We start from the raw sequence: 21,728 nt of genomic DNA on the forward strand, positions 1-21,728 counted from the left end.
TCTCCCTCAGAGACTCTCGTGTTAAAGGCTTGGTCCCTGGCGGTGTCATTACTGGGATGTGATAGAAACTTCAGGAGGTGGGGCCTTGTTGGAAGAGGTGGGTCACTGCCCGCATGCCTTTGAAGGATATATTTTGTCTCTGGACCTTTTCTTGCTCTCTATCTCTGTTTCTAGATGCCACGAGACAAACATCTTTCCTCTACCACATCCTTCCACCATGATGCTCTGCCTCACCACCACAGACCCAGAAACAGTACAGAGCCTCTGAAACAGAACCAAATTAAATCTTCCTTCTTTTTTTTTTTTTTGATTCACGTGATTTTATTTATTTATTTATTTAGTTAGTTAGTTAGTTAGTTGTTTTTAGTCGTGCATGACAGCAGAATGTATTTTGACATATAATACAGACATGGAATGTACATACATCAATCATGATGTCTATTCTATTCTGCTGCCCTTCCTATCCTCCCTCCTCCTCCCCTCCTCTCCCATCCTCTCTCTATCCAATCTAATGTGACACATTTTTTTTCTTTTTCTCCTCACAACATCATACATGATTTCTGTATAACAATGAGGTTCTCCTTCCATCTTCCGTGCAACTCCCCTTCTCCCTCTTTTTCCCTCCCACCTCTCTTCCCTATTTAGTGGTAGCCTTCTTCTCATGCTCTTCCTCCCTATCCCATTTTGAGTCACCCCCCTTATATCAGAGAAGACATTCGGCATTTGTTTTTTAGGGATTGGCTAACTTCACTTAGCATAATCTGCTCTAATGCCATCCATTTGCCTGCAAATGCCATGTGGCATTTATACACAATGGAATATTACTCAGCACTAAAAAAAAATCTTCCTTCTTTTAAGTTGTTTTTCTCAGGTATTCTGTCCCAGTGACAGAAAGCTGAGAGACATAGAAAACTGGTACCAAGCAGTGGGGTCACTGTTGTTAGTATACCTGACCATGTGGTTCAGAAGCCTTTGGAGTTGGTTTAGGAGATAAGCTTAGAAATGTTTGGGGAAGCAGGCTAGACAAAAGCTAAGAATGTTGTAAGCAGAGCTTATCAGGCAATGAAGACCAGAATGCTCACAGGAATATGGACAAAAAAGATCATGCTGATGAGGTTTCAGATGGAAATCAGGACTCCACTGGAAATTGCTAAGAGGCCACACATGTTAGTTCCAGTAAGGTGCTTGTCTATATTTTGTCCATGCCCTGAGACTTTGTGTGGAGGCTGAGTTTAAATATGGTGGATGAATCAATCTGGTGGAGAAAATTTCACGGCAGCACCACATTCAGACTGTGGCATGGGTATTGTTGGCTGCTTTTAGTCAGATGATTTTAGTCAGCTTTTCTATCACAGTGACCAAAATACCTGGCAAGAATATCTCAGAGGAGGGAAAGTTTATTTGTTCTTGGCCCAAGGTGAGGCAGCACATCTTGGGGGAAGGACCCAATAAAGGAAAGCTGCTCAGCTCATGGTGGGGTGGAAGGGGCCACAGGGAAAACACATCCTTCCAGGGCACACCCCCAGTGACCCATGTCCTCCAGCCACACTCCACCTGCCTACAGTTACCACCTACTGCAGTCCATTCAGACTAGAATGGACTGATTAGGTGACAGCTCTCATAACCCAATCATTTTTCCTCTGAATGTTCCTGTATCGACAGGTGCTTTTGGGGGATATCTCATATTTGAACCATAACATACATATGCAGTGAGAATTAGAAAAACAAAGGACAGCAGAAAAATTTGAGCTGTAGTTTAACCAGGAAGGAAGTAGTTAAAATATGGTCAAGAAAGTGTGGTTGCTGAAGAAAGAAGCCAGAACTTCACACTGGGACATCGGGGGAGAAGCTTTCATGGCTTCTTAAGAACTGACCAGGTTCCACCCTACAACCTCAAGGACATAAGTGTGAATTCCTTTGAAGGACTGCTATGAAAAGACAGCGCTGGCTCACCCTGCTCCACAGGCTGCCTGGGAAGCTGTTTCCCCAGGACTCACTTCCCTGTGCTCGACCACCAAGGCCCTCAGCGGCTGCTCAGCTGTGGTGCCATAAGCCCAGCTACTTCTCCCACTGCAGCAGAGGGTGGCGTGGTCCACGTGGCACTGGTTTTGCACACACACAGAGTGCAAGGTTGTGTGGTCACAGAAGATTCTAACCAGATTTCAAAGACGGGTTGCCTCAAAATCTTGTTAACACGTCCAGTAATGCATGAATTTCACCTGATATCAGATGTACAGTTAGGAAAAGAATTTCAACTGTGACGGTGACAGTGGTCTCCTCCTAGGTTCTCTACTAATGAGCAAGTGGATCCTGCTGATGACCAGTCAGTGGCCTCTGTTTTATCTTAACCAGAACTGGAGCATTTGCTGGATACCCCCATGTACCAGGAGCCTCTTTGCACACGTCATCTCTAAGCTCACAAGGAAGGTCCTGTGGGACTTCCATGAATGAGGAGGTTCAGAGAGGCAGAACAACTTCCCAAGGTAACACAGTGGCAAGCTGGTGGAGTAGATTCAAACTCAGGCCTATCAGACTCCAGAACCTCCTCTGGCAACTTTACCGAGTTGGCCAGCTCACCCAGAGGCCATCTACTGCGGGTGAGAGCACGGAAATTATGGGATCAACAGCACGGAAATTATGGGATCAACAGCTCTTGCCCCTTCCCTCCATCTGAAACGGCCAGTTCTGACGAGGAATGGAATTCATGATCAACCACACCCATGGCTTGGCGGGTGAGGACCCGTGCACCTCAGATCAGTCAGGCACAGGTGGTCTTCGATTTCAGGGATGAGTGGAAAACACGAAGCTGCACCGAAGAGGGCAGGAACTGGCATGTGTCTGCTCTATCGATCTCTAGAAGGAAAACGCTGTGTCTTTTAAAGTATGCTTTTAAAAAGTATTAAAAAATCCAAGAATTGGTCTCATGCGGATGTTTCATGATGAGCTTAAAATAACAGGGTTTTGAGGGTATGAACAATGCAAAGCCCCAGTGGGTAAAGCCCACCCTCTGGACTCCTGTGATCCCACACAGAGGTCTACAGGGGAGAGGACCTGGGGATGCTTCTGCTAAAGGTGGAGGAGGAGAGACCCCCAAACTCCAGGTCTAGTAGAAGGGAAGCCAGCCTTTACCAAGGGTTGCCCCACAGCCCACAGCGTCAGCTGGCTCCTCTCTCGCAGTCTGTCAATCACCCCAGACTCTCAGGCCCACAGTTCCACAAAAGAACCACAGTCTCTGTGAATCATAAGGATAAGACACGTGACCACAGGGTCGAAGACACAGCACCACACTCCATTCCACTTCCAGGGCTCCCTGAGGGTACTGAATCCACCAAGCAATGCCAGCTTGGCGAGTGGCCACCCCTCAGCCATGTCCCCCAGAGCCCACCACCCCACCCTGTTCCCACAGGGCACTGCGAGGATGGGAAAGGAGGTCTGGAATGACGTCCCCAGCCTGCCCACCCCTCCAGCCACGGCCCTTACCTCCGGGGTCAGCGCGTTGTTGTCTGAGGTCTGGCTGGACAGAAGGATGTGTGTGAAGCCCTCCTCCTTCCGCACCACGATGTCTCGAAACCGACAGTTGCTCTCGTTCTGCCGGACGCTGTACCTGAGCCTCTTGTCAAAGACGTAATCCTTTTCTGTCTCCAGCTTCCTCTTCATGGAGCTGTGCAGGCTCAGCCCCCCGTTGGTCAGCGCAGAACCTTTCAAATCAGAAGCACAAAGTGAGAAACTGACGTCGACCACGATCCCCCAGGAGTGCGAGCAGAGAGCACCTGGGTTTTCCGTGGAGAGGCCAGCCGCACCTGGGACACTTGTGCACGCTCTGTTCTGCGGGTAGAGACTGGGGCTAAATGCTGTCTCTCCAAATTCAGAGCAGGATCCAGCTGCGTGGTCCTGAGCCCCTCTTTAGCACGCTGGCCAGTGAGCAACAGGGAACCCACTGGCCACTGGGGAGGCAGCCCTGTCCAAGGATAGACACCTCTGACAAAGGTGAGAACAGGAGCAACACAAGCTGCCGGCCTTGGTCCAACCTGAGCTATGTCCTGAGCATTATGCCCTTCGACAGAGAGCCAGGAATGGGGTCTTGAGGCCCCAGCACTTCCCGGGGCTGCCCTGAGCTGGGGAGGGGGAGGGCCAGGCAGGCAGGGTCCTCGCGTCTGCCCTCGCCTTCAGAATCAACACAGCGGCTGTGCACTTCACAAACAGCCAGAATGCCCTGGATGAAAGTCTGAAAGCAAACAGCAAAGGGCAGGACATGGATGTGACAGTCCCTAGGCTATCTAGGAGCTGCAAGGAGCTCTGGGGCATCCCGGGAGAGCAATCCAGGCCCACCCCAAACCTCTACCCGAAGCCCACATGGGAAGAGGCTCAAGGAGTATTTTTAAAACACTTCCCAATCAAGGGGAAGAAGGAGAGAGAGAGAGAGAGAGGTGACTGTTGATCCCAAGGAATTAAGAGGATACCATGAGAAATACCGTGAACTTCCACCCATGCATTCCACGGGTTAGATGAGATGCACCAACTCCTCGAAAGACACAAACTCCCAACAGACACACGAGGGGAAGCACATGGTTTCAACAGGACTTTGTTAAATAAACTGAAGCCATCAGTCATTTTCTAAAGGAGAGTGCACTCGCCCAAGTGAGTCCTTCAAACATTTATGGAGGAAATCATACCAATCCTCCATGGTCCATTCCAGAACACAGAATCCAAGGAACACTTCCCAACTCGTCTCCGGGGCTGCCACTACTCCACTACCAAAACCAGATGAAGATGTCCTGAGAAAACGACCACGGGCCAATGTGTCTCATGAACACGGATGCGAAAGGGTCCCACAGAACATCAGCAAACCAATGCCAGCAAGGTGTGCGCAAGCTGGGTCGACAGCTGGACATCTACCTACACAGTCTGCCACATCAGAGGGCTAAAGAAGAAAAGTGATATCATTGCATCGACTGACGCAAAGAAACACACCTGACCAAATCCAACACAAGGTGCTTCCCTGCTTATAAAACTCCTCCCGCTGGCACCACACCCAGTTGTGGGAAACTCTGGGCCTCCTCCTTGAGGTAGGAAGCAAGGAGAGAATGTCCTCTCTCAACATCACCTTGGAAGTCCTGGCTAGTGCACAGGACCAAAAAAGGAAGTGAAACATTATAGGATCAAGAAGGCAGAAACGGGGCTGGCGATGTGGCTCAAGCGGTAGCGCGCTCGCCTAGCGTGCGTGTGGCCCGGGTTCGATCCTCAGCACCACATACCAACAAAGATGTTGTGTCCGCCGAGAACTAAGAAAAAATAAATAAATGTTAAAATTCTCTCTCTCTCTGTCCCCCTCTCTCTCACTCTCTCTTTAAAAAAAAAAAAAAAAAAGAAGAAGGCAGAAATGAAATGACTTTCATTTGCAAATGGCAAGACTGTTTATGTAGAAAGTACCAAAGAATAAAAGGGGGGGAACCCCAATCACCACCATTCCTGGAACCAACAGGCAAATTCAGAAGGGTCCTGACATAGAAGGTCAATGTGCAAGTCGTCACTTTTCCACAGGCGAGCAAAGAACAACTGGAACTTGACATTTAAAAAACAGTGTTATTTACAACAGCACCCAGAATATGAAATATTTAGGTACAAATGTAATAAAATATGTACAAGAACTATAGGTGGAAAACTACGAAACTCTGACAAGAAAAATCAAAGAAGATCTAAATAAATCCAGGGATATTCTGTGTCCATGAATGTGAGTACCCCAAATTTTAAGATGTCAGTCCTGCCCCACCTGATCTATAGGTTCAATGCAATCCCAGTCAAAATCCCATAAGCTACTCTACACGTATTGTCAAACTAGTCCTAAATGATATTTAGGAAGGGAAAAGATCTGGAATAACCAAGACAATCCTGAAGAGTCAGAACAAAGCTGAAGGATTCCCACGACCCACTGTGGAGACTTAACACAAAGCCACAGTGTAGCACAGGAGAGAGGGTGGAGTGGGGACCAACCCACCCCAACAGAGACCCTAGAAACAGGCCCAGGCCAAGGCAGGGGGGCGATCCTGATGCGGGAGCGAAGACGCTTTAGAGCAGAAAGGACAGACTTTTCCAACAAATGGTACTAAAACTGATGGGGGTGCGTTGGCAAAAGAAGAAAATGACCTTAATAGGACTTGACGCTTTTCTCAACCTGGACCCCAGACTAAGTGTAATGAAAAACTGTAAACTCTGAGAAGGTAAAAGGATGAAACCCAAGCAACTTTGGGTTTGGCAGTGAGTTTTTAGATACAGCAACAAACACAAGTTCCTTGAAATAAGAAATTCATAAGTTGAGTTTTAAAATTAAAAACGCCAGTTCCTGGAAGATCATTGCTGAAGTCTGTTACTGAGTGGAAATATTTTGCAAATATGGACCTGACAGATTTTTGTATCCAAAATGTCAAAGGACTCTTAAAAAGCAACAGTAAGAAAACTAACAACCCACTGACCAATGGGCAAAAGGTCTGCGGCGCCGCCAGAGGAGCCAGGCAGGTGGCAGGCAGGTTGCGCAGCAGGCACCATCCAGTCATGAGGGAATTAAGGCAAAGAAATGTCAGCCAGGGGACCTGCACATACCCCAGGTCAGCCGGGAGACCCCTTATGTATACCCCAGGTCAGCTGGGAGACCCCCTATGTGTATCCCAGGTCAGCCGGGAGACCCCCCTACATGTACCCCAGGTCATCCGGGAGACCCCTACGTGTACTCCAGGTCAGCCAGGAGACCCCCCTATGCGTACCCCAGGTCAGCTGGGAGACCCCTACATGTACCCCAGGTCAGCTGGGAGACCCCTACATGTACCCCAGGTCAGCCAGCATCCAAAAGACTAACCGTACCAAGTGCGAATGAGGACAGAGAGCCACAGGGAGTCACCTCGCTGCTGATGGGAACATGCAATGGGAGAGCCCTATGGTAAGAGGTTGGGTCTTCTCTTGAAAGGCTGAACGCAGCCTCAGCACAGGACACAGCAATCACCACTTGTAGATATTCATGGGCCCAGATGTTTGGGAATCTTACAGCCACGAAACAGTAACAAAACCAACCAAAAAAAATGCAGCTTTATTCACAGTCACCCCAGACTGCAAGTAACCAATATGTCCTTTAGAAGGGGAGAGAATATGCAAATATAATGGAAAAGCACTCAGTGACAAAAAGAAATCGGCCAGCAAGCCACAATATGACGAATGAATTCTTAAGGTACATCCAGGTAAAAGAAGTCAGTCTGAAACTCCAACTGAATGGTGTTCTAGGAATGATGAAACTGTAAATCTGCAAAAAGATCAGTGGTTGCTAGCGGTTCAGAACAAGGGGAGGGTTGAGTGGGTAAAGCAGAGGGGATTTTTAGAGCAGGGAAAAAATTCTGGATGACACTGAAATGGAGACCACCAGACAGAAGGTGCTTGTCAAAAACCAAAAACTTTGTAGCCGAGCGCAAACTTCAAGCATGCACATTTGCAATGTCACTTAGGAGGCTGCGGGATCCTGCAGAGAATGCAGAACGTGGCAGAGACTCCAGCTGTGCTGTGTATGTGTGAAACCACCTGCTGGAGGTTGGGGAGCAAGGTGCTGACACTGGCGTCCACAAGACCAAGGGGAAATGAGCTCCAGATGAGCCCCGTCCTCCAACCCAAACGGCCGCTGCCAGAGGCCAGGGCTCACGATTCCCATCCTACGATCCAGGTAGACAACGACCGGACAGTTCAGCTAATGGACAGCAGATGGGGGAACAAGGTCTTCAGCAGGGTGGAGTTCACAGAGAAGCAAAGCAGGAGGCCAGAATGATCCACAGGGCACTGGGTGAGAGTGGCAGATGTCGCAAGCAAACTAGAGTAATTCAGGAAGGGAGGTCATGCCCACAACCACCTGTACGTGAGCATACGGCCACCCTGCACCCCCCCCACACTCTCAGCAGAGGGCCCAGAACCAGTGACACCCCAACCTCGATGGCACAAGTGGGCCTCCAAGCTGGGCTCCCCGCCCAGGGCACCCTGGCGAAGTGGCTGGCTCCAGGGCCAGAGCAGGAAGCACCCAAGGCACGGTGCCAGAGCAGAAGCAAGACTCAAGCAACAAAACCACCCCCACAACACCGGGAGGGACACCAGGCCAGAAAACCATCTCACAAACCCCAGTGGAGGGACACCCTATGGATGCCTGGGCAGCCTCCTCAAGCCCCTCAGGCCATCAAGAGGAACAGTGTGAGACGTCAGAGCCAGGAAGCTCACGGGGACGCGACACCTGCGGGCACCGTACCCAGCACATTGGACGGGATTCTGGGACAGCCTCAGCTCCAGAGTGGAGGCTCTAGGAAGTGCAGGTGGCTCCTACCAACAAGTTGCTAATCCTGCTCCTTGGCCACGGTGCCAGGCTAAGATGGTAAGATGCAAACAGAGGCCCGGTGGGGGCACAGGCACTCAGCCAGCTCTCCAATCTTTCTGTAATTCTAAAACTATTTAAAAAGTAGAGTTTATCTTAAAGGGTATATTTTCCAAATTAAGCTCATTACAGAGCAGCACTTCCCGGGTGATTCTGGCAGGCTTGAGAACCTCCCCAGCGTTCTGACACTTGGTGTGCGTCAGGGTTACCCTCCCTCGCTGCTTGGGCAGCCCTAGGGCCAGGCACTAAGAACCAGGCTCCAGACAGCCCAGGGATTCTTCCGTCACCATCACTGTCACCAGGAGCCACTCTGGGGCCAGGTGTGGCAGTTTTCCTCTAGCCCTGTGTGCTGAAGAAGATCTGAAAATCTCACTGATGTGTCAGCCTTCCTGCCAGGTAGGAGCCGGGGACTGCTTCCTGTAGGGGGACGTGACCTCTCCAGGCCTTGAAGACTGTGGTGAGGGTGTGAGGAAGCTCAGAGGAGCCCTTCCTATGTGTCTCTGTGGCTGGGATGGGAAAGAAGTCACCCACAAGCCGCAGCTGAGTGCCAGACCCAGGCTCCAGGGGCGTGCTCCGTGTTCTGACCCTTAGGCGGGAGGATCAAATAGGCTGCCATGTTTAACAAACCCACATGCAGTCTACAGTGAGTAAGTGGGGGCTCTGATTTGCTCTCTCACCATCGCGGCCCGCTAAGCACAGGGTCTGGCAGTACCAGCAGCTAGTGTGAGTCTTTCTCTAAACAATGTCGGGTCTTCAGGGAACAGCACTGGGACACCCACACCCTGCTCCTCACAATACCTGAGGCACCTGGAAGCCATGGGAGGTGCTTCCCAGACCCAGAGCCCCAAGTCACCCTCTAGGTGGGCCCAGATGCTTCTCCTCCTCACTTGCTTTTAGCCAAAGGGCTGTGAAACAATAGGGCTCAGACTGAATTAGCACTGGGGGTCTTGGCGTCTCAGGCACTGAACCAAAGGCAGGCACTGCCAGGCGCTGGGCACTGCTGGGTGTTGGGCACTGGGCCCCTTGCAGGACTGTCCCCAAGAGGTGAGCTACCTCATACCACATAGACCCTGTGGGCACCAGAGCTACAGGGCACAGCAGAGGTGCCCGTGTCCCTGCAGCTTCTGTGAAGCCACCTCATTTTGTACTTTTCCATTACTCAAAGCAACTGGGCTTTGTCAAATCAAGATGCAGCTCCTGCCACCCGGGGTGGGGGGAGGGACAGTAACGAACTTCAGGAGTGAACACCGTGTTTAATTAAAAGGCTCCTGTCCAGGGAGCAGTCTCTTCAGGGTGAACTTTGGACCCTGGGTGACAGGGCAGGGCTTCCTGACCCCACTGGGCACAGTCTCCGCAGCGGCCTGGGCAGAGCCGTGCCACGGCCCTGTTTGCAGTGGTTCCCGTGAGAGAGCTGCCCGAGGCCAGCTGGACCTCACCTGCCACGAAGTCAGGGCTCGGAACATGGAACCCTCTCTACTTCCAGGCCAGCCAAGGCTGCCTCCCAGCTGACCCACAGTGTCACCACGTGAGGGAGGGAGACTCGGGCGCCCCGTTCTGAGCAGCTCTGCAGCACTCAACAGTCCTGTGGAGCGGCCACTGTGGGTCCACTTCACAGATAAAATAAGTGAACAACTCACTGGGTGCCGCACAGCTTCTGAACGGGAGGAGGACCGGGACTGGCCGTCCCATCGTACCCATTCATCTGAGATCTAATTACGGGCCAGCTGCCCTGCAGGTGGTGGGGTTCCAGACCGAGAGGGAAGGGCTGCTGCCTTGGTAAGCCTGCTCGGGTGGGCGTGGGCGTGAACAGTGACAAACACCTAAAATAACAGATCGGAACACGACAGGGTGGGCTGGGCTGGGGCTCTTGTAGAGACCTTGCTTTGCTCATGTGAGGCACTGCGTCTGGTCCTCAGCACCACATAAAAACAAACAAATAAAAGAGTTAAGAGATTGTGTCCACCCACAACTAAAAAAATATATAAAAAAAACCAGGGTATAGCTGGGCACAGAGGCACACGCCTGTAATCCCGGAGGCTCCGGAGGCTGAGGCAGGAGGATGCCAAGTTCAAAGTCAGACTCAGCAAAAGTGAGGCACTAAGTAACTCAGTGAGAACAGTCTCTGAATAAAATACAAAATGGAGCTGGGGATGTGGCTCAGTGGTTGAGTGCCCCCGAGTTCAATCTCAAAAAAAAAAAAAATAAAAAAAACCAAGGTGTATTTGACAAGTACACCCTACTTATCAAAGTCCATGGCCTTCCCATTGGAGCCCAGGGTGAAGTAGTCCCCAGAGACGAGGGTCCTGGGATCCCCTGACCCAGTAACCCACAAAACCATCCAAGGACAGCAGACCTGCCATGCCTCAGGACTCGTAGGCTGATGACACCTTGGGAGGATGCTGGGCCAACAAGGGCAAAGAGCTTTCTGGGTGCTTGGACCCCGTCATGTGGCCAAGCCACTCATGACTTAGAAACCTCCTCCAGGAGTTGCAGGGGAATGTGTCCAGGAGATGCAGGGAAATGTGTCCTGCCTGCAGGGGAATGTGTCCTGCAGACTGCAGCCCCATGTGCCGTCAAGAGGCCCTCCCGCCACTGGGCCTCGTGCCTCCTGAGACTGCACCAAGCCGGCAGCGAGGCGCCTTGGGACAGAACCTCCTGAAGTGCCAGGTGCAGGCTCTGCAGTCAGACCCGTGGGAACCCCAGCCCTGAGCTCGCTACCTGGGAGGAATCGGGAGGCCACCGAGCCCCACGTCCTCACCTGCGGTTCACAGGACTCACTCTGCAGGGCTGACTTGAACTTGTTCAATCGAAGAGCTGACAGCAGGGTGGCTCTGCTCATGCTGGGAACCCCCACGCTGCTGAGAGGTGGCAAGGAGGGATGCCCCCCACCCTGCCTCGCAGTCCCCCATGAAGCCCAGGCTGAAGATGGGCGTCCCAGCCCCTGAGGAGTCCAGGAAGCCCACTGGAGGGCACCACCTGCAATGCAAGCCCCACATTCCCTCTCGCGGGCTGCAGGGCTGGGCAACCTGGGCGCCTCTACTGTCCCACCTGAGGAATAGGAGGCGCCATCCCTGCCTGGAGGCCTGTCGGCAAGTACGGGAAACGACGACGCAGGCCGCGTGTCCGGGGTTGGAATCCCACCACGCCAGCCTCCTCCCCCTCCCCTCCAGGCCTCTCTTCCAAGGACGAGGAGTCCTCCACCCACTGTGCTCCCACACGGAGGGCAGAGAGAACCGAGGAGGGAAGCTGGCTCCCAGAGGAGATCATCACCTCTGGGCACAAGAGGCAGAGCCTCCGCAGGCACAGCCACCAAGGCCAGGTGCAGGGAGGGGGCAGCAGGGGCTGTGGAAGGGACAGGACTGTAGCACTGCAGGACGGGAGGGGGCCCTGGCTCAGGGCTGTTGGCCAAGGGATGAGCGGGCCCAGGCCCCAACTGCCTAGCACCAGCCAGGGATCCGAGATGGCGGGGGGGGGGGGGGGGAGCCTGCACCCCGTCAAGGACTTGGGGAGTATTCTGAATGCTCAAAGTGCTAGACACAAGAAAGATGCATTTAAATAAACAAGAATCTCTCCAACAAAAGCAGAAATAAAGGAAATAAAGACAGTGAGCAGGAGAAAGAACTAATCAAAAATCAAAGAGGGAAAAATACTGTGTATCACAAATTAAGGACTAACATCTCCGGACCGTAAAGCGCTTTCACACACTGGAGATGAAAAGACCAAAAAGCCCTCAAACAAAAGACACAAACAATCCACAAACATTACATCAATATGGTCCTTGAATATAAAAAAACAAAAAAACTTCAACTTCACTCAAAGGAGTAATGCAAATTTAATAAAAGAAATGAAGAATTAAAACTGCACTAAAAACTCTACCTCTTGACATCATCCTCTGCTCGAGAGCATTCAGGGAGTCAGGCAGTCTCCAGGTAGTGAGTGGGGTAAGAAGCAGTACCCTCTGAAGAAAAACCGGCAAGAGCTGACAGAATTGTCTCTGCACTTTCTCTACTAGTCAACCTGACTCTATAAACTCACCACAAACATGTACCTCCAAGTGAGCAAAAATGTACATGCATGAGATTATTGTTTATAGCATTATTTGTTATTGCAAATACTGGAAACTACCTAAATATCCAAGCACAGATTGGTGGAATAAACTAAGGTGTGTCCACATAGTGGAACATACAGTATGAACCTATAAAACGAGGAAGAGAACCATCTCTATGAACTAACAGGGAATAATTTCCAAACATATTTTCAAGTGAAGAAAAGAAATGCTAAAAATATTTTGTCTTTAGTGTAAGAAGGATGGGAAATGAACACAGATAAATCTGCTTACTTTTACAAAAATAAACACAGGAAAAATAAATCAGAAAACAATGGTATTGGTTATTCACAGGTGGTTGACAGGAGACCGGAGGAGAGGTGGGGAAGGTGTGGCACTTTGATGAATAGATCTTTTTGATTTGGGGGAAGTATGTTAAAATGCATTAAGGTATAAAATAAAATCTATGAAGATGGAGGAAAATAAATTAAATATAAAGAAATAAATGTAATCATATTTCAAATGAATAACATAGCCACTCTGAGGTGGGAACAGAATTAACACAGACAACTTTTGGATGCATTATTATGACTATAAGCCATTGAATAAATCTTGAACTTTTCTTAGTGGGCTTGTTTTTCAGAGCAGTAAGGGTGGAGCAATTCTAAAATTATTTTAGGACTAGTATAGGTTGAGAAATAAGTAAATACAGGAGGTGGAGAAACAGAATATTTTTAGTCTTTCCTTTCTTCACTGAAAATATGTTTGGAAATTACCCCCTATTATTTCATAAAGATAGTTCTCTTCCTTTCTTATAGGTGCATAATATTCTACTATCTGGACACACTTTAATTTATTCCACAAATCTGTGGTCGCACCTTTAGGCAGTTTCCAGTATTTGCAATAACAAATAATGAAAGAAGGGACATATGAAGGTAGGATGGAGGAAGACAAGAAGAATCCGGTGGGGCGGGGATGGAGCTGCAGCATCTGTACAAACTCCTGGATGGAGATGCACCTCTCTTCAGTCTGCTGCTGGGAGGGCTTAGAAGAAATGAAACCCCGCAGGATCAGCACACCTGGATCCCACATGTTGGTTTTCTCAATAATGATCCCCGGAAACCAGAGGACAGAGTGGGCTGCCTCTGGGCCAGACAGACAAGGCACAGGTTGGTCTAGAACCTCTTACTGTGCCTGAAAGGAAGGAGCTTCTCCAAAGAATAACCAGACAGGGAAAAGGACCAATGAGGTGGCTCTTAAGGACACTCCTCCTGGAGGCCAAACCTTGGCAAATCTGAACATGAAAATAAGCAGCAATAATCATGGATTCTAAACAATCGCATGAAATAAATGGCGATGATAGAGATGACTGATGATGGATGGATGGACGGATGCGGTGGGTGGTACACGGACAGGCTGGGTGGGGGATAAAGAACAACACTGAAGACATCAAATATTTCACTGGAGATGCATAACCTATATCTAATCTTGAAGAAACCAAACTGAGCAACACTCAGTGAAATAACTGGTGTATTCTTCAAAAAGGAAAGCCATTAAAGAAAATGTACAACTGAGGAGCCACTCCAGGGACAAGTCGACCAGACAGACAAGAAGGCACCATCACTACCTAAGACACCCGGGGGTACTCGGAAAAATTAGGACATGGACTATATAGATGAGATCAAGATTGCAGCAATGTGAAATACCCAGAATTCACAACTGCACTGTGTTCGCTGCAGAACATTATTTTCTTAAAAATATCCACCTCAATATTAAGGGGAAAAGAGGGATAATATATGAAATCTATCATCAGATAGTTCATAAAATAATAATTTGCATATCATTCATATAATCTTTTGCATATGTGTAAGTCTCTCTCTATATAATTATCTATGTGCATGTCAGCACACACAAAGAGAAAGACAACAAACATGGCAAAATGATTAAGTCAGTGAATTGGATGGCAAAGTAGCAGGATATACATTTAACACCCATAAATCAACTGCATTCCTATACATAAGTGATGAATCAACTGAAGGAGAAATTAGGAAAATTATCCCATTCACAATAGCCTCAAAAAACTTGGTGGGAATCAATCCAACAAAAGAAGTGAAAGACCTCTACCATGAAAACTACAGAACACTTTAGAAAGAAAAAGACCTTAGAAAATGGAAAGATCTCCCACGTTCTTGCATAGGCAGAACTAATATTGTCAAAATGGCCATACTAACTAAAGTGCTATACAGATTCAATGCAATTCTATTAAAGTTCCAATTTCATTCTTCATAGAAATAGAAAAAGCAGTCATTAAATTCATTTGGAAAAATAAGAGATCCAGAATAGCCAAAGTAATCCCAAGCAAGAAAAGTAAAGCAGGAGGCATCACAATACCAGATCTTAAACTATACTACAGAGCTATAGTAACAAAACTAGAATGGTATTGGCACCACAAACACATACATTGGAGAAAAGACAGTCTCTTCAACAAATGGTGCTGGGGAAACTGGAAATCCATATGTAGCAGAATGAAAATATCTCTCACCCTGCACAAAAATCAAAGTGGATCAAGGACTTGGGCACTAGAACAGAGACCCTATGCCTAATAGAAGAAAAAAGAGGCCCAACTCTCCATCATGTCAGCTTAGGAACTGACTTCCTCAACAAGACTCCTAAAGCACAAGAAGTAAAATCAAAAATCAAAAAAAATGAGGTGGTATCAAACCAAAAAGCTTCTTCACGGCAAAGGAAACAATCAAAAATATGGAGAGATCCTGGAGACTGGAAGAAAATCTTTGCCACCTGCATACCAGATAGATCATTAATCTCTGGATATATAAAGAACTCAAAAAACCTAACACCCATAAAACAAAGGAACTGAACAGACACTTCACAGAAGAAGAAATAGGATCCAGTCAACAAATACATGAAAAAATATTCAACATCACTAGCAATTACAAAAATGCAAATTAAAACTACATTGACTCATCTCACTCCAGTCAGAATGGCAATTATCAATAATACAAGTAACAATAACATTGGTGAGCATGTGGGGAGAAAGATACACACATAAATTGCTGGTGGAACTGCAAATTGATGCAACCACTCTGGAAAGCAGTATGGAGATTCCTTAGAAAACTTGGAATGGAACCACCATTTGACCCTTTATCCCACTCCTCAGCATATACACAAAGGACTTTAAATCGGCATACTACAGTGACACAGCCACATCAATGTTTATAGCATCTCAATTCACAATATCTAAACTATGGAACCAACCTAGATGCCCTTCAACAGATGAATAGATAAAGAAAATGTGTTATATATACATAATGGAATATTACTCAGCCAAAATAAGAATGAAATTGTGGCATTTTCCAGTAAGCGGATGGAACTGAGAATACCACGTTAAGTGAAATAAGCCAGTCCCAAAAAACCAAAGGCCACATGTTCTCTCTGATATGTGGATGCTGACTCACAATGGGGGGAGGGTTTCATCTGATATGTGATACTGGGATCAAATTGGGGGTCGGTAGTGTAACTCTGGTACAACCACAAAAATGGGAAGTCATACTCCATGTAGGTATGATATGTCAAAGCACATTCCACTGTCAGATATGACTAAAAAGAACAAATAAAAAGTTTTTTAAAACCCAGTTTATTTTGAATAGGGGTACTTCATGATGCTCAGTAAGTATGAAACCACTTCAAAATAAAGAGTTAAATATAACGTAAACAAAACTAACCTGAAAATAAAATCCAAATCAAAATTTTATTCAAGGAATAATCCTACGACAGAAATACTCAAAAAGTTAATAGCAGAATATTTTCTAGAACCTAAAAAATGTTCTTAGTTTGACAGAGAACTCTGAGTACCAGGCAGGGTAAAAAAGACAAATAATAATGAAATTAAAGAAGGTTCATAGGTAAAGAAGTTTGTAAAAAAAAAAAAATAGCATACACAGAAAAATGACATTATTCAAAGAGAATGACACATTCATAACAGCAACAATGGGAGGCTTTAAAAAAATAAGCTACTATCATCAAAATGACAAGAGAAAATAACCATTAACCAGGATTTTTATACCCAGCTAAAATAGCATTCAGAAGACCACAACAAACAGGCATTTTCAGATACTCATACAATAAGAGAGGTTATCTACCACAGACTCTGAAATAAATATTCAGAGAAACTTTAGCAAATCAAGAAGTTAATTCAGAAAAAGACCTAGGGGAAAGAAAACAAAGTAGATAAACTTTTTTTTCTAGTAAATATAATTATTAGCTATAAAAATAATGATCTTTGGTCTTTAACAACATTATATATATATATATATATATATATATATATATATATAAAACAATAATAAGATATAGAAAGGATATACTAATGCAATTTCAAGCTAAGGAGAGGTACCTTCCTATATTTAGTAGGAAGATATCCCATTTGTTAGAAAAAAAATACTAGGTAGATATGTGTGCCAAAATTTAAAAATACAAATATAATCTACAGCTGGCTTCTAAGTCACTAGAGGGGGAGAAAATATATATAAAATGTATCAATGCAATAAAAATCTTTTTCTTTTTTCTTTTTTTTGTGGTGCTGGGGATCGAACCCAGGGCCTTGTGCATGTGAGGCAAGCACTCTACCAACTGAGCCATTTCCCCAGCCCCCAATAAAAATCTTGATAGGTCAAGGGACAGGGTGAGAGGAACAGAGAAAAAAATTAAAATGAAATGAAAAATAGAAATAATTCAAATAAATTAACAATCATATTAACCTGTGATCAGAGGACATTCATATTTTGAAGACAAAGATAATAAGATTGGACAAAAGGATAAAGATCTTGGCGGGTTCCCCAAGGAATGACTGGGAAAGACACAAGAAGGCATCTCAACTCGGCCCACGACAAGGGAGCAATGCTGCCCAGCTCATGGAGGATGGCAGAGGCAGCCAGGACAAGGAGCAATGGCATGCTCTGTCCACGTGCAGGTTGCCACACAGAGGCATCTGGTAGATCAGGGGCGGCACGCTGGACTCAAGCACCAGGACTCTGAAACCTCACCCTGGCCCAGGCCTCCGCCTGGCACTGCTCCAAGGGATGTCCAACGGTTCCTCCCATCAGCCCAGGCTCTGCTGAACAAAGCAGGAAGGAACCAGGCACTACAACTGTTCCCTGCATCGTGCGATGCTGTCCCCAAGCAGAGCTCACTCTGTTGTGTTGTCATCACCTGCCAGACATCCCCACCAGACTGCGGGCTCTTGGGGAACAAGCCTGGGACTCACTCTCCTGTGTGTCTGCAGCACTGAGCCCAGGGCCCAGCCGACGGCACATGTCCCCCAAAGTGTTCAGTGAGGTCATGAAGGTGCCAACCAACATGGAGGGGGCCACTCAGCAGCCACATGCATCACCAAGCTCATAAGCACCGACCCGACACGGGGGTGCGTTCCATGTCCGCCTCATTCTCAGGCCATGAGGTGTCTGCTGCAGGTCCAGCGCTCAGGGAAAGGCGTGGAAACACATGCCCTTCTGCAGTCAGCCTGCTCTCACGCCCAGGGGACCAGCCTGTGCGGGTGCCACACCTGGCACTCAGCCTCCCAGCAGCCAAGTGAGATCTCACCCCTGGGCCATGCCGAAGAGAGTGCGAGGACGTAGTAGCACCTGTGTGGCTCCAGCCATGAGGACACAGAGAACTTCAGGGACATTGGGGGGGAGGGTTCTCCTTCGGAGGGAACACCTGCCCCCCACAACCTGTCAGAGAGCTCGTCCTTCCCCATGCAGCTCCAGTGACCTCTGGACATCTTCCTAGGGCGTCATGTCCCCCCCCCCCCGGCTGTGTCCAAGCTGCACCCACAGCCACACTGCACTGTCCTCCGTCCTCCTGCCACCTATTCCCTGAGCGTCTGTGATGTGCTTGGTCCCTGGGGTGCAGAAACAGATGTGGCCTGAACCCTGCAATCATGGGAATGTTCAGCAGCTGGACAGCCGAATCCAGTGGCCACAGACAGCTATTCAAAGTTTTAGATTCTTTAACTTTCATTAACTGAAACTTAACTTTAGCCACCCGTGGCTGGGGGCCACCCTATTGGACTGGGCAGGAAATCACACCCCAGGATAATTCCCAAGCACACCTCACATATCTCGATTTAGCTTCTCCTGAATGTCTCGCTCCCTCCTCGTCCCCAGATGGATTCTTAAAGGCCAAGACTGTAGTCGCTGCTCCTGCCCATGGAGCAGCACAGGGGAGGGCTCAGGCCCTTGTTTGGTGAGTGAACGAACAAAGGCCAGACCTAGAACAGAGGACCTACAGAAGTCCCTGACCCCGACCAAAAGACAGAGGGGACGAGAGGCCAGAAAGCAGCATGAAGAAAGAGCTGTGAAGGGGCCCCTCCCAGACCCATAAAAAGATGCAAGTGCCAGGTGCGTTCTTGCCACCCTTTCCCTCGTCCGTCCTGTCTTGGGAAGCAGATAATCATAAAGAGGAGGAGGAGAAGGCCCTGCCTAAGGGCAGCTCACACTTGAGCACCTCGGGTGGCGAACTGGACCAGGGATGGGAAAGGACAGCCATGAGCAGCAAGAGGGAAGACCCAGCAGTCCTCCTGCTGAGCAGAGCTGTGATCTGCACATAGGGTCGGGGTTTTCCAGCTGCAGTTCTCAGAAGAGAAAGCGAGAGGTCTGGGGCAGGGGCCATTTCCTGGTCTGTGGCCGACCTGCAGGAGAACTGTGAACAAGGGCTGCGCCGGCCTGCTGGGCGGGAGAGGCGCTGACAGAGGGCCAAGTCAGGTGTGGAGACCCGGTCTGCCAACAGGGCAGTGGAAACAAGGCGCTGCCACCTGCAGCAGCTTCCTGCAGTAAGCCTGGGGCGGGGTGTCACCTTCTGAAGACGGGCGGGGAGGGCCTGGAGCTGGAACCCTCTGAGGGACCCACCCATGCACTTTGTGAGAGTCACAGTGTAGGGCCAAAGCGCTCAGCATGCACCCGGAGCCCCCTGCCTGTCCCACTGTCTCACAGCTGTCATGTCCCAGCTCCCCACTGTCCACCTACAGAAGTCCCAAACTCAGGGCCTTAATGAAACTGCAAAGCTCAAATCCACAGGCATAAAGAACCTCAGCCACATGGGCCATCGCCTGGCCTGCTATAATTGTACCTGATAAAAGTCATCTGCTCCGCATTTCAAGGAAGTTCAGGTCCCAGGATTACCTGGAGTTGCTGAGGATTATAAGCATCTTGTGATGTTTACTGTCAGACATCTAAACGTCTGGTCTGCAACAGCTAGATGAGCAAAACACAAATTCAAAATGCAAAACTGCCTAAGACGGACAGCTTCCGCAGGTCAAATCATGCCTCCTGCAGCACTGAAACCCTCCAAGGCCGCCTGACTCCAAGAGCGCTGCTGCGCCAGACTCCTGGGACGCAGCGGAATCCTCGCAGTGGCTCGCTCTGCAGTGACCCTGCTGAAGGTGTTGCAGCTCCTGCCCCTGCCGCCCCTCTGTGGAAATTAACGCGCCTCGCCTTGGCTCCACCTTTCTGTGGGGCCTCAGCTCCCACTCCTGTCCCTCCAACACCCGGATCCTCAGGACTATTCGAGGTTCTTGGACTCTGTGTTTTCTGTATTTGAGCCATTGCTTCAGCTGACCCCTTGGCCGGCAAAGCCACTCCCGTCCACCTACACCCGGGGGTTCCAGAGCCATTCAGTGCTTCTCTACCCAACACCTGCCTCTCCTGCCCCAGGTGCCCAGGAACAGCCGCCCACTTGGCTCCCAAGGTGGGGGTCCTGGTCCTTCCTGACTTGCCAGCACACTCAGGTCACTGGGGACCAGCTGACCCCCCTTCATCAGTTTAATCAGCCTGGAGTTCTTTGGAAGACGAGGCTGGTCATCTCTATGTCCTCAGTTCCCAGCACACAGGGGGGCAACGTACAACCTGCTTTAGCTGAATTATAGGAGAAAAAGTATGGTCCCAAAAGGATAAATCATGTCGTTCTCCTCAGGGCTCCCTAAAGCAGCAGGAGAGTAGCCTGGCTGAGAGGGTCTGGAGCCAGACCACGCGGGCCCACAGGCTGCAATGGCTGCCTACTGCCTGAGGGGCCACAGGCCAGCTCTCTGTGGCATGCACCTCAGTTTCCCTGCCTGTGAGCTGACAGCGATGGCTGCTGCCCGTGAGGATTAACTGAGCTGCTGGACCAGGGCACTGCTCACAGCAGGGCTCAGTAGTGACACGGTATGGGAACTGTGGCTGTGTGTGTCATTTCCCTATTTATCTGTCCCCTTCCCTAAACTGACAGCATCTTGTCTAACCATTTTATTCTAGCACAGGGCACATGGTGGCTATGAAGAGGTGCCAGCACTGGCTCACAGTGGTCACCTAAGGGGCACCTGATGAAGAGGCGACAGGGAGTGCATGGGTGACGTCTGGGGTGGGACTCTGCAGACACTCTCCCTGCACACGTTTGCATGTCCTTCAGGTCTCAGGTCTCTTTTCCAGTCTCCTCTTTCCAGAAGGTTCTGCCTGCATGTTGGATGCTCCTGCATCCCAGTCATGGTGCCTTATGTTTGGCCCCTTCCTTGGTTCCCCCCAAGAGCACAATCCCAGCGGTGTCCTGAGCATCCAGAGCCAAGTCAGGCACACAGACGTGCTCAACAAACCCTGGAACTACAAGTTTCTCCTTCTCCACCACAAAGTGACACGAGGGGTCGCGTGCGGGAAGCTGGGCCAGCAGTGGGAATATCCTGCTTGAACTCCCGAATTCCGCTCAGATGTCCTCTCTGCCAACGTGGGGCAAGGTGGGATAAACTACGAGCTCTAATGACAGAAGAACAGACAACAGGCGAGAAGACAAAAACCTGCAACTCAGTGACACTGTCCCCAAGGTACCAGGTGGGAAAGTCAGGGAAGTCAGTGACGGACAGGTGTCCCACATCCCAAGGTGGGGCCCCTTGTTCTGCCTGATGGTTTACACGGCACAGTGAGGTCCACCTCCTGGAGTCAGCAGGACCCTCGGGGGCTGGAATGGGAAGCACACCTTTAAGTGCAGCAACCAGCTCAGCAGCCAGACGGCCGCGCAAATGGAGAAGAGACGGAACATCTTCAGGTGCTGACTGGGTGCTGGCACCCACCACTTGATCTTTTGAGGCAGGATCTCATTGCTCTGTTGCAGGGGTGAAAAATCCAAACTCAAAGCTGAGAACCGCCTCATCCCTCCCTGAGGGACAAAGCCCAGGCTTGATCTTTCCCGTAGCTGCCTCGGAAGTTCACAACCATCTGAAGGAGAAATCTCAAAATCCCTTCTGCC

At 49.1% G+C, this 21,728-nt stretch overlaps 1 protein-coding gene across 1 annotated transcript in view; it reads right to left on the reverse strand.

Annotated features, from left to right (window-relative positions):
- Positions 1–21,728, reverse strand: part of CDYL2 (chromodomain Y like 2) — a 162,164-nt gene that overhangs the window by 24,435 nt on the left and 116,001 nt on the right. The window contains exon 3 of the mRNA XM_081273903.1: positions 3,481–3,698. Within this exon, the coding sequence (XP_081130029.1) occupies positions 3,481–3,698 (218 nt within the window). The remainder of the gene's footprint in view (positions 1–3,480; positions 3,699–21,728) is intronic.

Source organism: Spermophilus citellus (assembly GCF_964194105.1).
Source record: "Spermophilus citellus genome assembly, chromosome: 18".
NCBI classification, from domain to species: domain Eukaryota; kingdom Metazoa; phylum Chordata; class Mammalia; order Rodentia; family Sciuridae; genus Spermophilus; species Spermophilus citellus.